Genomic DNA, 14275 nt, shown 5'->3' on the forward strand with positions numbered 1-14275 from the left:
AGTTGGGAATGGATTACTTTAGTGATTATTGTTATTCTTCCAATCAACTTCCTGGAAAGTATTTCAGAAAACGTCTTTCCCTGGTCACTCCTATTACCCACAGTGATGTAAATCTGATAGAAAATGACCTCAAGGAATAGATCAGTTCTCTCCAATCTTGATGCCTTATGAGAACTGACTGCCATTATCCAAGTGTAGCAGAGAAAAACAGATAGCTTAGCAAGGCACAGAATTAGGAAGTTTTACAGCTCTTCTAAGTTTAGTTTTCATTCTTTTTCCTTAGAATGTTTGTGACCAGAAATCTGGATTTTTTTTTTTTAAATCAGTATCCTGTTCTCATTAATCAAAAGAGACTTTGAATTAAACTCGATGTGCTAAAATATGTTCATAATGTTTTCTGCTATTTCTTCTTAAATACTTTTTGTGTATTAACATGAAGGTGATTTAAATATTACAGAAATCCTTTGATGCACTGAATTTTGTTACAATGTTAAAAATGGTGTGGATTTCCAAAGCTAGTGCCATACAGCGAAAAGGCAGGTAATGTATATTTAATGGACATTGATTCAATTGCCTATAAAATGGAAACATTTTCATATGTATTACATATTTAATGTATATTCTACTTTCTCTAAAATGTTAAAACTTTCATGTTAGTCTTAATTTTTATATTAGTTTTGCAAAGCAGACCATTTTAATACTTATTTTAAAAGTTGAATTTAGGTTATGTTAAAAATAAAAATTTTTGTCTAGTATGATCTACACTCAGAAGACATAAGAAACTTAAAAAACAGAAATAAAAGCAGTGTAAGATGTAGGACTAATTTCTGTACAATACAAAAAAAGCTCCATGAAAATCAATTAAATAAAGACCACTACATTAACCTCACATGTACCACATATATCTCATATATACCTAAAGAAATGCAAATTAATGAGGTACTATTTTTTACTTATCAGATTGGCATCAATGAACATTTTTAACAGCACACACAACAAGAGTTGACCAAAGCATGGGCCAATAGTCTTTCACAGTTTGCTGATGGGAGTTTATATTGATGTGACTTCTTCAGAGGATGATTTGAAACTGTTTATCCATTTCTCCCCTTTAGCAGTGGATTCTACTTCTCATAATTTATCCTGAGTATACTTGTACTCAGGATAAATGTGTGCCAAGTATGTGGCACTCATAGTATGTGTGCCAAGATGTATAAGAATGTTTTTTGCAGTATTATTTGTAGTAGTGAAAAGTCTAGGAACACTGTAGTATCCATAAGTAGTGAAGTGATTAAGCAAATTATATTATTGTCACACAATGTCATACTAAGTAACTGTTAAAAGGAAATATATAGATGTATGTGTTTTATATGGAATGAGTTTTCAGAAACTCATATTAATTGAAAAAAGTACGGTATAAAACATGTATCTAGTATTTTCTTGTTCTAAAAAATATCTATGCATGTGTATGTTTGCATGTATATTTAGACACACATATGTTGTCGAGGCTGAGATAAACATTACAAAACAATGTTGACTCTGAGAAGGAGGATTTGTGGGGCTCTTGGAGGAAGGAGACAATTTTTATTTTTGTATTTTTTGTATTTCAGTTATTTAGCACATACTTGCATTACTTTTTCATTTTTAAAAAGAGTCATATTTTTCAGTAATTATTTGACTAATTTTTCTTGCATTTTAACTAACAAGAAAACATCAGATACTGACTTTAAGAGTGCTGCCTACTGAAGACGGTGGATACATCGATTTCTGTACTTTATAACTTCATAGAATGCTCTTTGTCGTTATATGTTGTTGTTATTGTGTCAGTTGTCTTCTTATGACAAGTGTGGCTTGGCACATTGAGCTGGACTTACACCGTGTTAATAGTATATTATCAGGGATAAAAATCAGAAATTATAGAAATTTTCCTTGTCATCTTTTTCAACAGATGTTTTTTGGCAGCCTTCACTGTGCAAGTGTTAGGGGTGCAATGATGAATAAACTATGGTCTGATGGGTAAAGTTTGAGATGGGGAAATGTTGCAGTCCATCTTGGAATCCAGTAAATTAAGCAATTTTAATACTATGTGATCTGCACTGTAACTAGATAATGCTTCTAGAGGAGTTAAGATAGAATCTGAGACAAATATGATTAAATAGGTATTTTGGGAAGGCATTTCTGGCAGAGGGAAAACATTCACAGAGGCCTAAAGGCAAGAGTAACAAAGAAAGTTGTTTGGATGGAGTTTAGTTTAGAGGAGAATAATGAAAAATGAGTGGAAAGAGGTAAGTTGCAGACTGGTCCTTTAGGACCATTTTGTATTTTCTCTCTCTTCTTTTTCTTCTTAATAACATGGTTATAGTATTCTTTCATCTTTTTGAGGAATGAATAGGTAGAGACAAAAATGATGGTAGGAGGACCCCAGTAGGAGACTCTTTTCATTAATCCTGTCATTTACAATAAGGGAGAGATGAGAGTAGCCTGCATTATTATAGTGGTGGTTGAAATAAAGAGAAATATAGGCATACCTCCCCTTACTGCACTTCTCAGATACTGAATTTTTTACAAATTGAAGGTTTATGGCAATCTTGTGCACTCCGTGTTGAACAAGTCTGTCAGCCCTATTTTTCCAACAGCGTTGCTCATTTCTTGTCTCTGTAATTGGTAATTCTTGAAATATTTCAAACTTTTCCATTATTATTATATTTGTTATGGTGATCTCTGATCAGTGGTCTTTGATGTTATTATTGTAATTGTTTGGGGTACCACAAACTGTGCTTGTGTAAGAAGGCAAACTTAATCCATAAATATTGTGTGTTCTGACTGCTCCACCGATCAGCCATTTCCCATCTCTCTCCTTCTTCTTGGGCTTCCCTATTCCCTGAGACACAATACTGAAATTAGGCCAATTAATAACCCTACAATGGCACCTAAGCGTTCAAGTAAAGGGAAGAGTCGCACTTCTCTCACTTTAAATCAAAAGCTAGAAGTGAATAAGCTTAGTGAGGAGGGGATGTCAAAAGGTAAGACAGGCCAAAAGCTAGGCCTCTTAGCACCAGTTAGCCAGGTTGTGAATGTGGGGGAAAAGTTCTTGAATGAAATAAAAAGTGCTACTCCATTGAACACATGAATGATAAGAAATCGAAACAGCCTTATTGCTGATGTGGAGAAAGTTTTAGTGGTCTGGGTAGAATATCAGATCAGCCACAACGTTCCCTTAAGCCAAAGCCTAATCCAGAGCAAGGTTCTAACTCTATTCAATTCTGTGAAGGCTGAGAGAGGTGAGGAAGCTGCAGAAGAAAAGTTTGAAGCTAGCAGAGGGTGTTTCATGGGGTTTAAGGACAGAAGCCATCTTCATAACATAAAAGTGGAGGTGAAGCAGTAAGTGCTGATGTAGAAGCTACAGCAGGTTATCCAGAAGATTTAGCTAAGATAATGACGGTGGCTACACTAAACAGATTTTCCTTGGAAAACAGCCATTTCTTGGAAGAAAATGCCACCTAGGACAGGCTGACTCTCTTGTTAGGAGCTAATGCAAGTGGTGATTTGAAGTTGAAGCCAATGCTCATTGACCATTTTAAAAGTCCTAAGGTCCTTAAGAATTATGTTAAATTTACTCTGCCTATGCTTTATAAATGGAACAACAAAGCCTGGATGACAGCACATGTGTTTACAACATGGTTTACTGACTATTTTAAGCCCACTGTTGAGACCTGCTGCTCAGAAAAAGTGACTCCTTTCAAAATACTACTGCTCATTGACAATGCACCTGGTCACCCAAGAACTCTAATGGAGATGTGCAACGAGATTAATATTGTTTTCTTGCCTGCTAACACAACATTCATTCCTCAGCCCATAGATCAAAGAGTAACTTCAGCTTTCAAGTCTTATTCGTTAAGAAATACATTTTGTAAGGTTATAATTGCCATAAATAGTGATTCCTCTGATAGATCTGGGCAAAGTAAATTGAAAACCTTCTAGAAAGGATTCACCACTCTAGATGCCATTAGGAACATTTGTGATTCATGGGGAGACGTCAAAATATCAACATTAACAGGAGTTTGGAAGAAGTTGACTCCAACCCTCATGGATAACTTTGAGGGAGGAAGTAACTGCAAATGTGGTGGAAATAGCAGGAGAACTAGAATTAGAAGTAGAGCCTGAAGATGTGACTGAATTGCTGCAATCACATGATGAAACTTTAACAGATGAGGAGTTGCTTCTTATGGATGAGCAAAGAAAGTGGTTTCTTCAGATAGAATCTACTCCTGGTCGAGATGCTGTAAAGATTGTTGAAATGACAACAAAGGATTATATTATGTAAACTTAGTTGATAAAGCAGCAGCAGGGTTTGAGAGAATTGACTCTGATTTTGAAAGAAGTTCTGTGGGTAAAATGCTATCCATCCAACAGCATGGAATGCTTCAGGGAAATAGTTTATGAAAGGAAGAGGCCGTTGATGTGGCAAACTTCATTATTGTCTTATTTTAACAAATTGCCACAGCCTCCAGCCTTCAGCTGATCAGTCAGCAGCCATCAACACTGAGGCATGACTCTCCACCAGCAAAGAGGCTATGACTTTGAAGTCACAAATGATGGGTAGCATTTTTTAATAATAAAGTATTTTTTAAATTAAGGTATGCACGTTGATTATTTAGACGTAATGCTATTGCATGCTTAATGTACTACAGTATAGTGTAAACATAACCTTTCTGTGTACTAGGAAACCAAAACATTCTTGTGATTCACTTTATTGCAATGTTTGCTTTATTGTCATGGTCTGGAACCGAACCTGAAATATCTCTGAGGTATGCCTGTAAGTAACTAATTCAAGAGATATTCAGGAGAGTAATATTGGTGATTGTATGTCCAGGGGGTGGGGGGTAAGGAATAGAGTAGAATGAAGGATGTCTTACAGGTTTCTATGAAAATTTTGTGGATGGTGGTGCTATTGTCAGGGAAAATGTGAAGCGTGGTTATGTAGGGAGAATTAATTTTTGGTTGTGTTGTTTGAGTTGACTGTGGAAAATCCAAGTGGAGCTAAGAGCCTTCTGAAATATAGGTCTAGAATTAGGATAAGGAGACCTAGATGGACGGAATTTGAAGTTAGGAGGATTATTACCACTTGGGAGAGAGCAGAATAAGGAGAGCAAAGGGCTAAGGTCTGACCTCAGAGGAACATCAACATTTAAGGACTGGGAAGGATAGAAATCTTTCAGAGGACGCTGGATAGGTGGGAAAGCTAATGGGTATGTAGTGAGGGAAATATTTGATGAAGGAAGGAATGATCCAACAATGTCAGATTTTCTAACTTGTATCACACTGTGTTATAGTTAGGTTTGTTTCTTTGGATTATGAGCTTTGTGAGGCTACGTAGGGATATTTCTGTATCTCTGTCACTTGGCATATTCAGCCTTGCTATTAGCTGATACAGGGACTTTGGATGAAATTAAAAGTGACTGCTTTTCCTCAAGATGTATTTCTAGTGCTTTCCAGAAAATTATGCAAGTCTCTATGATCGTGGGGTAAATGACACTCCCTTAGAGTTGTGTAATGCATAACTTCCACAGCTCTATGTTTAGTGGGCCTAAACACAGTGCTTAGTATCAGCTCTGTAAAATTGATTAAATTTAAATTACCATATATTTATTCATGCCTTATTTTTTACTCACTTTTATTTTTTTTTGTATATATATATATATATATATATATATATATAGTATATAAATTTTTACCATTGTCTTAGAAGTATTACTTCTTAGGTAGTATTACTTGTCATTCATGAATCTCACTTTATAAATGAAATAATTGAGTCCCACAAATGTGAAGTACCGTTTCAAAGGTTAGGGGATCAGTATCAGAGTAGAGGTTCAGACTCAGATGTCCTGATACTGGTTCATTGTTCTGTCTCCTAAATCATATTGCTTTTACAGTTTCCTTATTATAGTCTTTATTCCTTGTTTGAGCCTTAATTTTGTGTTTCAATTTTAAGGGCAGGACGATGCAGACCTGGAATTTGTTTCCGGCTGTTCAGTAGACTTCGATTCCAGAATATGTTGGAATTTCAGACTCCAGAACTTTTGAGAATGCCATTACAGGTGGAAATTTACTTAACTCTATGTAAAAGGCTATTTTTTGTGGGTGAGGGAGGAGAGGGACCATTTCAACTTATACTGATTGGGCTTTTAAAAAATCAATTTATAAAATAAAATTATAAAGTATATATTATGGAGGGTAGTTGTATGTAACTCATATTTTTCTTTGTATAAGAAAATTTAACTCAAAAACCTCCAAAATTTAAAAGAATTACTTGAGTGCATTTGAATTTTAGTATGGTTTATAGATATATTGTTTTTTTAATGTAACATTCTAGGAGTCTGTCAACCACATGAGTGTTCACCTTTTAAATTCTCAATGAGAAGTAGAAAACAAATCATTTAAAGTACAAAAGATAATACCAAAATCTCAGTTTAAGATGCTGATCTTACCTTGGTAGTTTTGGAATTGAGTTCACTGAGATTTCCTGACCTGTATGAATTGTTTTCCTTTTGGTTTTCTGACTTCATGGAACAGCTATGTACACTATGTACTTTCTAGGGAAAACTATCAGAAGTGCATTAATTTGATTCTCTGGTGTGCTGAGCTAAATGCTGGCTTCCAAACCTTAAAGAGACACTGGGTCATATTTTTGGCATTCAGGTACATGGATGACTTCCCACTTCTCCATGCCTGTGTGCCATTTTCTATTCTTCTTCGGATAAAATGCAAAGTTCTTAACAAAAGCCTAAATTATCTCTCCTGCTTGTGTCTCCAGTTTTAATTTTTTAATTCTTGCCTTTCCTCTTCTTTCTGCTCATACCAGTAGTTTCAATTTCTGAAGCACATTTTGTTTCCTTCTGTCTTAGGGCCTTCATATGTGCTATCCCCTCTCCATTGAAACCGCCCCCTTATTCCTTTTCTGTTTAATTCCTAATTAATCTGTACATCTTAATTTAAGTGTCATTTCCTCAGAGAAATTGTCTTTCACTTCCCATGGCTGCCTCCTCCTACTCTTCCTTGAACTTGTGTTTACGCCTTTAGTTCCCTGTATCCTTCATAGCACTTATCCCAGTTGTAATTAAGTAGTTAATTATATAATTATTCTGTTTTTCACACACAGTGAAAATCCATGGGGGCAGTGTCTGCCTATCCTCTTCTTTTTCTCCAACTTGATACGTGGTGCCTGGCACCTAGCAAGCACTTAAATATTTGTTGAATGGATAAAAGATTCTAGAATGTAATATAAAGGGAAAAAAAAGATTTTTGGACAGTGACTGTTATTGTTATATATAAGAACTGTGTGAGGAGACATTGCCCGCAGTTGATGGAGGATGGTTATTAAGATTCTCGCACTAAAGTATGAGCCCATCTTTCATAGAAAGACATTGTTCCCTCTGCTGTTCATTTTAATCAGAGACTCTACTAGTCTGTGTTGGGAAACTATAGTTCCCAGGATTTAAAAAAAAATAAATATCAATTATAATTGTCAGTATTTCAAAATTATTTGCTGTTCTTATTTACAGGAACTTTGTTTACATACCAAGCTCTTAGCGCCAGTTAATTGTCCTATTGCTGATTTCCTTATGAAAGCTCCTGAACCTCCACCAGCTTTAATTGTAAGAAATGCTGTGCACATGCTTAAGGTTGGTGTCTTAATAGTTTCATTTTACCTGAAATTTAAACCAATTGAGAATATGTCTTAACTAATTTTTTACCTAAAAAAATTATCTTCATATTATGTATTTTGAATAATACTCGCGTGGTAATTATAGTAACACAGGTATAGTTCATTTTTACGTAATACATTTGAAGCAAAATATATTTTTTATGAGGTACAGTAGCAAAAGAAAATTTATGTTCTTGTATCTAACTTATGGATTTTTAAGTATGTGGTTTGATTAAACAGTTTTTGGTCATGTCAAGTTCTATTTTATATCCTTTTATTTAGACAATAGATGCAATGGATGCATGGGAAGATCTCACTGAACTTGGATATCATTTGGCTGACTTGCCAGTAGAACCACATCTTGGTAAAATGGTCCTATGTGCTGTGGTGTTAAAGTGTTTGGACCCCATCCTTACAATTGCCTGCACACTAGCCTATCGAGATCCTTTTGTCCTGCCAACGCAGGCCTCTCAAAAACGTGCAGCTATGCTTTGTAGGAAACGTTTCACTGCAGGGACTTTCAGTGACCACATGGCACTTCTCAGAGCATTCCAGGTACTATTATTGTCATTTTATTTTTGAAGTGTTGCTGGTTAAACACATTTCTAGGGTAAGTGTAACAAATTAAAAAATAGATATGATTCTGTTAATTTTGTTTCATTATAAAGTCACATTTTATTAATTGCTCAGAAAAATACCTTCCTAAACTGTTAATATGTTAAAATTATCATGTTTTTCTCTACTTTTTTCTTTAATTTTCTCAGTTTTCTCCTTGTAGAACTATGTATATATTTATTTTTATTTATACTTATATGTATATTTCTTTTTTATAAACCCAAATTCCTTTAATCATATCTTGTTTAGGAATGCTCTAAAATTTTAGTTAAGAAACATTGTATATTATTCAAAGTATATAGAACAAAACTTAGAAGAAAATTATCTTGAATTTAATATCCATTTATTGTTGTTTTACAGTGCATTCCTTTCTTGTGTGCTCAAGACACTATGTTAAGAATTTAATTTTATAAAGCAAAATCCAAAATCACTTAAAAATTTTAAGATAATAATAGTGAGAAATTGAGGAAAGTGATAAATGAGAAAGAAAAGATAAGTATAGTGAGCCTGAGTAAAGGAAATGATATATAATTTAGAAATTCAGCTATGTGGGGGAAGAATATGTTATTTCTTGAAAAGGTAGACACGTTATTTATCCTTCAATTCTCTTGAATGTCGGCTGTATCTATACATTAAAAAATTGTGTTTTTGCAGAAAGTACTCTTTTCCAGGCATACAGGATTTTTTTCAATATATACAATTAAAAAAATAATTATAAGGTCTTTTGTGGGCATTATTGAATAGTGGTTGATGCATTGCTATTAATTTGGTCTATTAGATACCATATATTATAGTAGATCAGTTGAGTGATTATAACTGGGGGGAGATTTGGAGTAGAATTCCTATCTATTCTTTGTTTTTTCCCCAGCTCCTTCAAAAACAGAGAAGGTAAATTACTGCTTTTGTCTTTCAGTTATATTCCAAAGCAAGAGAACTCATTTTCAAAGAAAGCTCCATTATACTACATATAGGTGATTTCTAGGAATCCCACTTTCCATTCTCAGACAGATTGGGAGAGTGATATAAAGATTATTTTTAGAGGCCTGAAGTGGCAGGTTTTTTAGATATAAATGATATTATGATGGCTTAATTGAAAATCTCCCATACTTCAGGGGAGGAAAGTTAGCAGGCACATTTGTAAAGGTAAATATTTTTACATAGCTAGGTATTTAGGTTGCCTGATACTTTGTTCTCATTGGGATTTTATAAACTCAATGGCTTTCATAGCATTTGAGTATAAATTGAAAATGATAAAGTCTATTTGGTCATAAAGTCTTAGATTTTATTTTAAAATTATTCTAAAAAATTAGATGTTATTGACATATAACATTATATTAGTTTTAGGTGTACAACCTAATGACAGTATTTATATATATTGTGAAATGATCACCACAATAAGTCTAGTTAACATCCATCACCACACATAGTTAAAAAATTTTTTCTTGTGATGAGAACTTTTAAGGTCTACTCTCTAGTCTGTTAACTAGAGTTGTGATGATTTCACAATACAAATCATTATGTTATGCACCTAAAACTAATGTTATATGTCAATTATGTCTCAATAAAAATATTTATTAAAAAAATTACTCTCAGGGACTTCCCTGGTGATCCAGTGGTTAAGACTTCACGCTTCCAGTGCAGGGAGTGCAGGTGCAGTCCCTCATTGGAGAACTAAGATCCGACAAGCCACTCGGTGGAGGCAAAAAAAAAAATTTCTCTCAAATGAACTTTTTACAAAACAGAAATAGAGTCACAGATGTAGAAAACAAACTTATGGTTACCAAGGAGGAAAGAGGGAGGGGAGGGATAAATTGGGAGATCGGGATTGACATATACTCACTACTATATATAAAATAGATAACTAATAAGAACCTACTGTATAGCACAGGGAACTCTACTCAGTACTCTGTAATGACCTATAGGGGAAGAGAATCTAAAAAAGTGGATGTGTGTATATGTATAAGTGATTCACTTTGCTCTGCAGCAGTAACTAACACAACATTGTAAATCAACTGTACTCCAATAAAAATTAATTAAAAAAATAAATGTTGATGTTGAAAAATGAAAAAAAAATTACTCTCTTAGCAATTTTCCAGTATACAGGACAGTGTTGTTAACCATAGTCACCATGCTATATATTATGTCCCCAGGACTTATTTATTTTTATAGCTCAAAGTTTGTACCTTTTGATCCCCTTCACTTATTTCATCCACCCTCCTCACTCCTCTAAGCCCCTGCCTCTTGCAACCATTAATCTGTTCTCTGTATCTATGAGTTTGTTTTTCATAGTCTTAGATTTTATAAAGTAATTAGAAAAAGGAGAATTGACCTTGAGTGGTTATTGTAGTGATTTTCAGTTACTTTGGTTCCTAAGAAGTGATTAGAAATGTGTCTTGTTATGTAATTATATTTTTATAGGCATGGCAGAAGGCTCGAAGTGATGGGTGGGAGCGAGCCTTTTGTGAAAAGAATTTTCTTTCACAAGCTACTCTGGAAATAATCATAGGCATGAGAACTCAGTTGCTTGGTCAACTTAGAGCATCAGGTAAAGTTTTCCTCCAAAGAACCTATTTAAACTACTGAGAGTTGCCTATACCTTATAGTATTTCTAGTGTTAACTAATGCCATCTTATATTATTTTTATGACATTATCATGTTGTATATCTTATGTTCATGAACTGCTTTGTAGACTTCTGCATGACCTCAATTTTTGTTTGTTGATTAAAAAAATGATATTGTAGAAGCTATAGTTGAGAAATATATGAATGCTTTTTGATACTGTTGGCAATGAGCAATTTATAATATATTTGTTGGCAAAAATCAATTTAGAGATTGTACTTGTTATATTTTATCACTATTAATAAATATTTAGCTCTATGAAAGAGAAATTACAGAAATTTAAGTGGATTGATATGAAAGCTGGCCTTTATATTTTTGGAACATAAAACAACTAGTAATCACTTGAAGGCACTTGATTTTTCTTTTAAAGAGAATGTCAGTTTTGCTATTTTATTTTAGAATTGCTCCTTTGAATTTCTTTTTGAGTGGCATAGTACATTGAGGAAACAGAAGAAAAGTACCTGAGCCTGGATTTATGGAATAGCTGAAGTGCCAAAGTAATATAAGGAATGAACCAGAGGATTTAGAGTTGTCTCAAATATGAGGAAATATGAAGGACTTTTGAAATTCAAGCAAGAATACTTTATATTTACTTGACTTCACTTCCAGGATTAGTTTCTGTCACAACCAAGATGTTATTAATACCATTCAGCAGAATAGTTTAGGTTTTCAGCTATGATTTTAGTATGTTTCTGATAGCAGCTTATGAAGAGCTTTGTTGCAAGAATATGTATTTGTTTTTGAAATCCCTAACTCCTCAATGAATCTTCTGCTTACTTTAGCCTAAGCAAACTTAAACTTTCTTAGAACATTGACTATATTATAAACTTTTCAGAGGGGATTTTATGAATTATTGTGGCATTTGAATCATTAAACTTGTATGGATTATACAATTTTTTGTTAAAAACCCAAATTTAAAAGTATATTTTGTGCAATAGAAAAAGTTGGTGTGGTTTGTTTCCTCTTTCTAGGTTTTGTGAGAGCACGAGGTGGTGGTGACATTCGAGATGTTAACACAAATTCTGAGAACTGGGCTGTCGTTAAAGCTGCATTGGTTGCAGGCATGTATCCTCATTTAGTCCATGTGGACAGAGAGAATGTAGTATTGACAGGGCCAAAGGAGAAAAAAGTACGGTTTCATCCCACTTCAGTTCTCAGTCAGTCTCAATATAAAAAGGTAAAACTTTTTGAATGCTCTTAGGCCTTGAGGTAAAACTAATCGAATTTAGGTAGTTGAAGATCAATAAAAAAATGCTCCCAATGCCAAACTGCTTTAAGAAATTAATTAGTTATGTATGTATAATTCAACATTGGAACAATATTTTGGTTGAGTCTTAAAGTTGGAAGAGGTAATGTTAACTAAGTATTGAGGACTTTTGTACAAAGTACATGACCAATGACTTGCTTTAATTTTTGTTTGGGTACTAATATATAACATCTATTTCGCTGAGGGACTTTGTACATTTTAAAAGTATTACCAGTAAATTAAGTGATAAATTTACTTAACAGTTTTAAAATTTATTTTCCTAATAGATTCCTCCAGCTAATGGTCAAGCTGCAGCAATTCAGGCACTGCCCACAGATTGGCTTATTTATGATGAAATGACCAGAGCTCATAGAATAGCTAATATTAGATGTTGTTCAGCAGTGACACCTGTCACTGTATTGATATTTTGTGGACCAGCTAGGTTGGCAAGTAATGCTCTTCAGGAACTTTCATCTTTTCGAGGTAAATATATTATTGAAGGAAATACAAATCTATTTGAAATAAAATTTTTTCTTCTTACTAAACCAAACAAATTTTGAAATTATAAAAATTTATGTGGTAGTAGCTCCCTTTTGATAATATTAAGACTCATTAAAAATTGCCACTGTTCTTGAAATTGATTTCTAAGGTAACTTGATATTCATTTGTGCATTTTTGATTAATCTTGTTGATAGTCTGTTTTTTTCTTCCACTTGAATTTAAATGATAGTTTAACATAAAAAACAGGTAATTGTTTAACTACCAAATATAAAATAGATAGCTGGTGGGAAGCAGCCCCTTAGCACAGGGAGATCAGCTCCTTGCTTTGTGACCACCTAAAGGCGTGGATAGGAAGGGCGGGAGGGAGCCACAAGAGGGAGGGAATATGGGAATATATGTATATGTATAGCTGATTCACTCTGTTATACAGCAGAAACTAACACAACAATGTAAAGCAATTATACTCCAATAAAGATGTTAAAAAGAAAACAAAAAAGTAATTGTTTAAAGGAAATATTACCCATAATCCCACTACCCTTATGCAAACTTTTTAATATTATACATTTTTTTCTGTATTTTTACATATTTTAGGTTATTTTACCCATACTGTTTATATTCTGCTATTTTCATTTCACAAAATATAAAAAACATTTTTAATATTTCATATTAATGGCTGGAAAATATTCTGTCACATTATAGTGACATAATGCAATTGAAATGTTCCTTTATAGTCGGACATCTAGATTGTTTCCAATTTTTTGCTATTTGGTGATTCAGCAAATATTTATTGGGCAACTATTACATGTCAGTTATTGTGCTAGGTATTGAGGATATAACAGAAAACAAGATATACAAAGTATATCTGTCTTCAGGAGTTCACCTGTTAGTGGGTGTTGACATATAGCAAAAAAGTAAATAACATGCATGGTACTTTGAAGAAAATGAAGAGGGTCTCCTTAGGAGTGACCTACTTTAGAAAGGGACCTTAGACAAGTTTCTCTGAGGAGATGAGATTTAATCTGAGCTCTAAAGTATGAGAAGAAATCAGCCATGTGAAGATGCAGAAATATGCTCTAGGTAGGAGAAGATGGTGAGGACCAAGATTCTGCACTAGGAAATGATATAGGAACAGGCAGAAAGATTGTATGATTGGGACCACAGTGATCAAGGTGAGAGTGGGATGATCTAAGTTTGAAAGAAAGGCATGGACTTGTAAGGGAAATGCAAGGGAAACCGTTGAAGGGTTTTAAGAAGGGAGTAACGTGGTGTGATTTATGTTAAAAAAAATCATTTTGGCTGTGAGAATGGATTGCTTGAAGGAGCAAGAACGGAAGAGAATAGGCAAGTAGGAGGCTTTTGCAGTGGTCTTATGATAGATAATGATGGCTCAGAACTACAGTGATGGCATCTGATATGAAAAGAAGTAGATTTAAAATTATTTTGGATGTACTAGTAATGGCTGGTTTAAATGTGGGTGGTGAGTGAAAGGGAGGAATCATTAATTCTTGGGTTTTTGGCTGTGGTAGCTAGTTGAATAATTGGTGCCACTTATTTGAGATTCAGAAAACTGGGAGGAGCAGGTTGTGTAGGGA

General features: G+C 33.9%; 1 protein-coding gene across 1 annotated transcript in view; it reads left to right on the forward strand.

Moving 5' to 3' along the window:
• YTHDC2 (YTH N6-methyladenosine RNA binding protein C2) overlaps positions 1-14275 on the forward strand; it is a 67274-nt gene that overhangs the window by 37793 nt on the left and 15206 nt on the right. Inside the window, exons 17-23 of the mRNA XM_007451205.1 lie at positions 458-540; positions 5990-6095; positions 7560-7679; positions 7985-8257; positions 10736-10862; positions 11908-12113; positions 12470-12665. Of these exons, the coding sequence (XP_007451267.1) occupies positions 458-540; positions 5990-6095; positions 7560-7679; positions 7985-8257; positions 10736-10862; positions 11908-12113; positions 12470-12665 (1111 nt within the window). The remainder of the gene's footprint in view (positions 1-457; positions 541-5989; positions 6096-7559; positions 7680-7984; positions 8258-10735; positions 10863-11907; positions 12114-12469; positions 12666-14275) is intronic.

The sequence above is a fragment of the Lipotes vexillifer genome, unplaced genomic scaffold (genome assembly GCF_000442215.2).
Source record: "Lipotes vexillifer unplaced genomic scaffold, Lipotes_vexillifer_v1.1 scaffold91, whole genome shotgun sequence".
NCBI classification, from domain to species: Eukaryota; Metazoa; Chordata; class Mammalia; order Artiodactyla; family Lipotidae; genus Lipotes; species Lipotes vexillifer.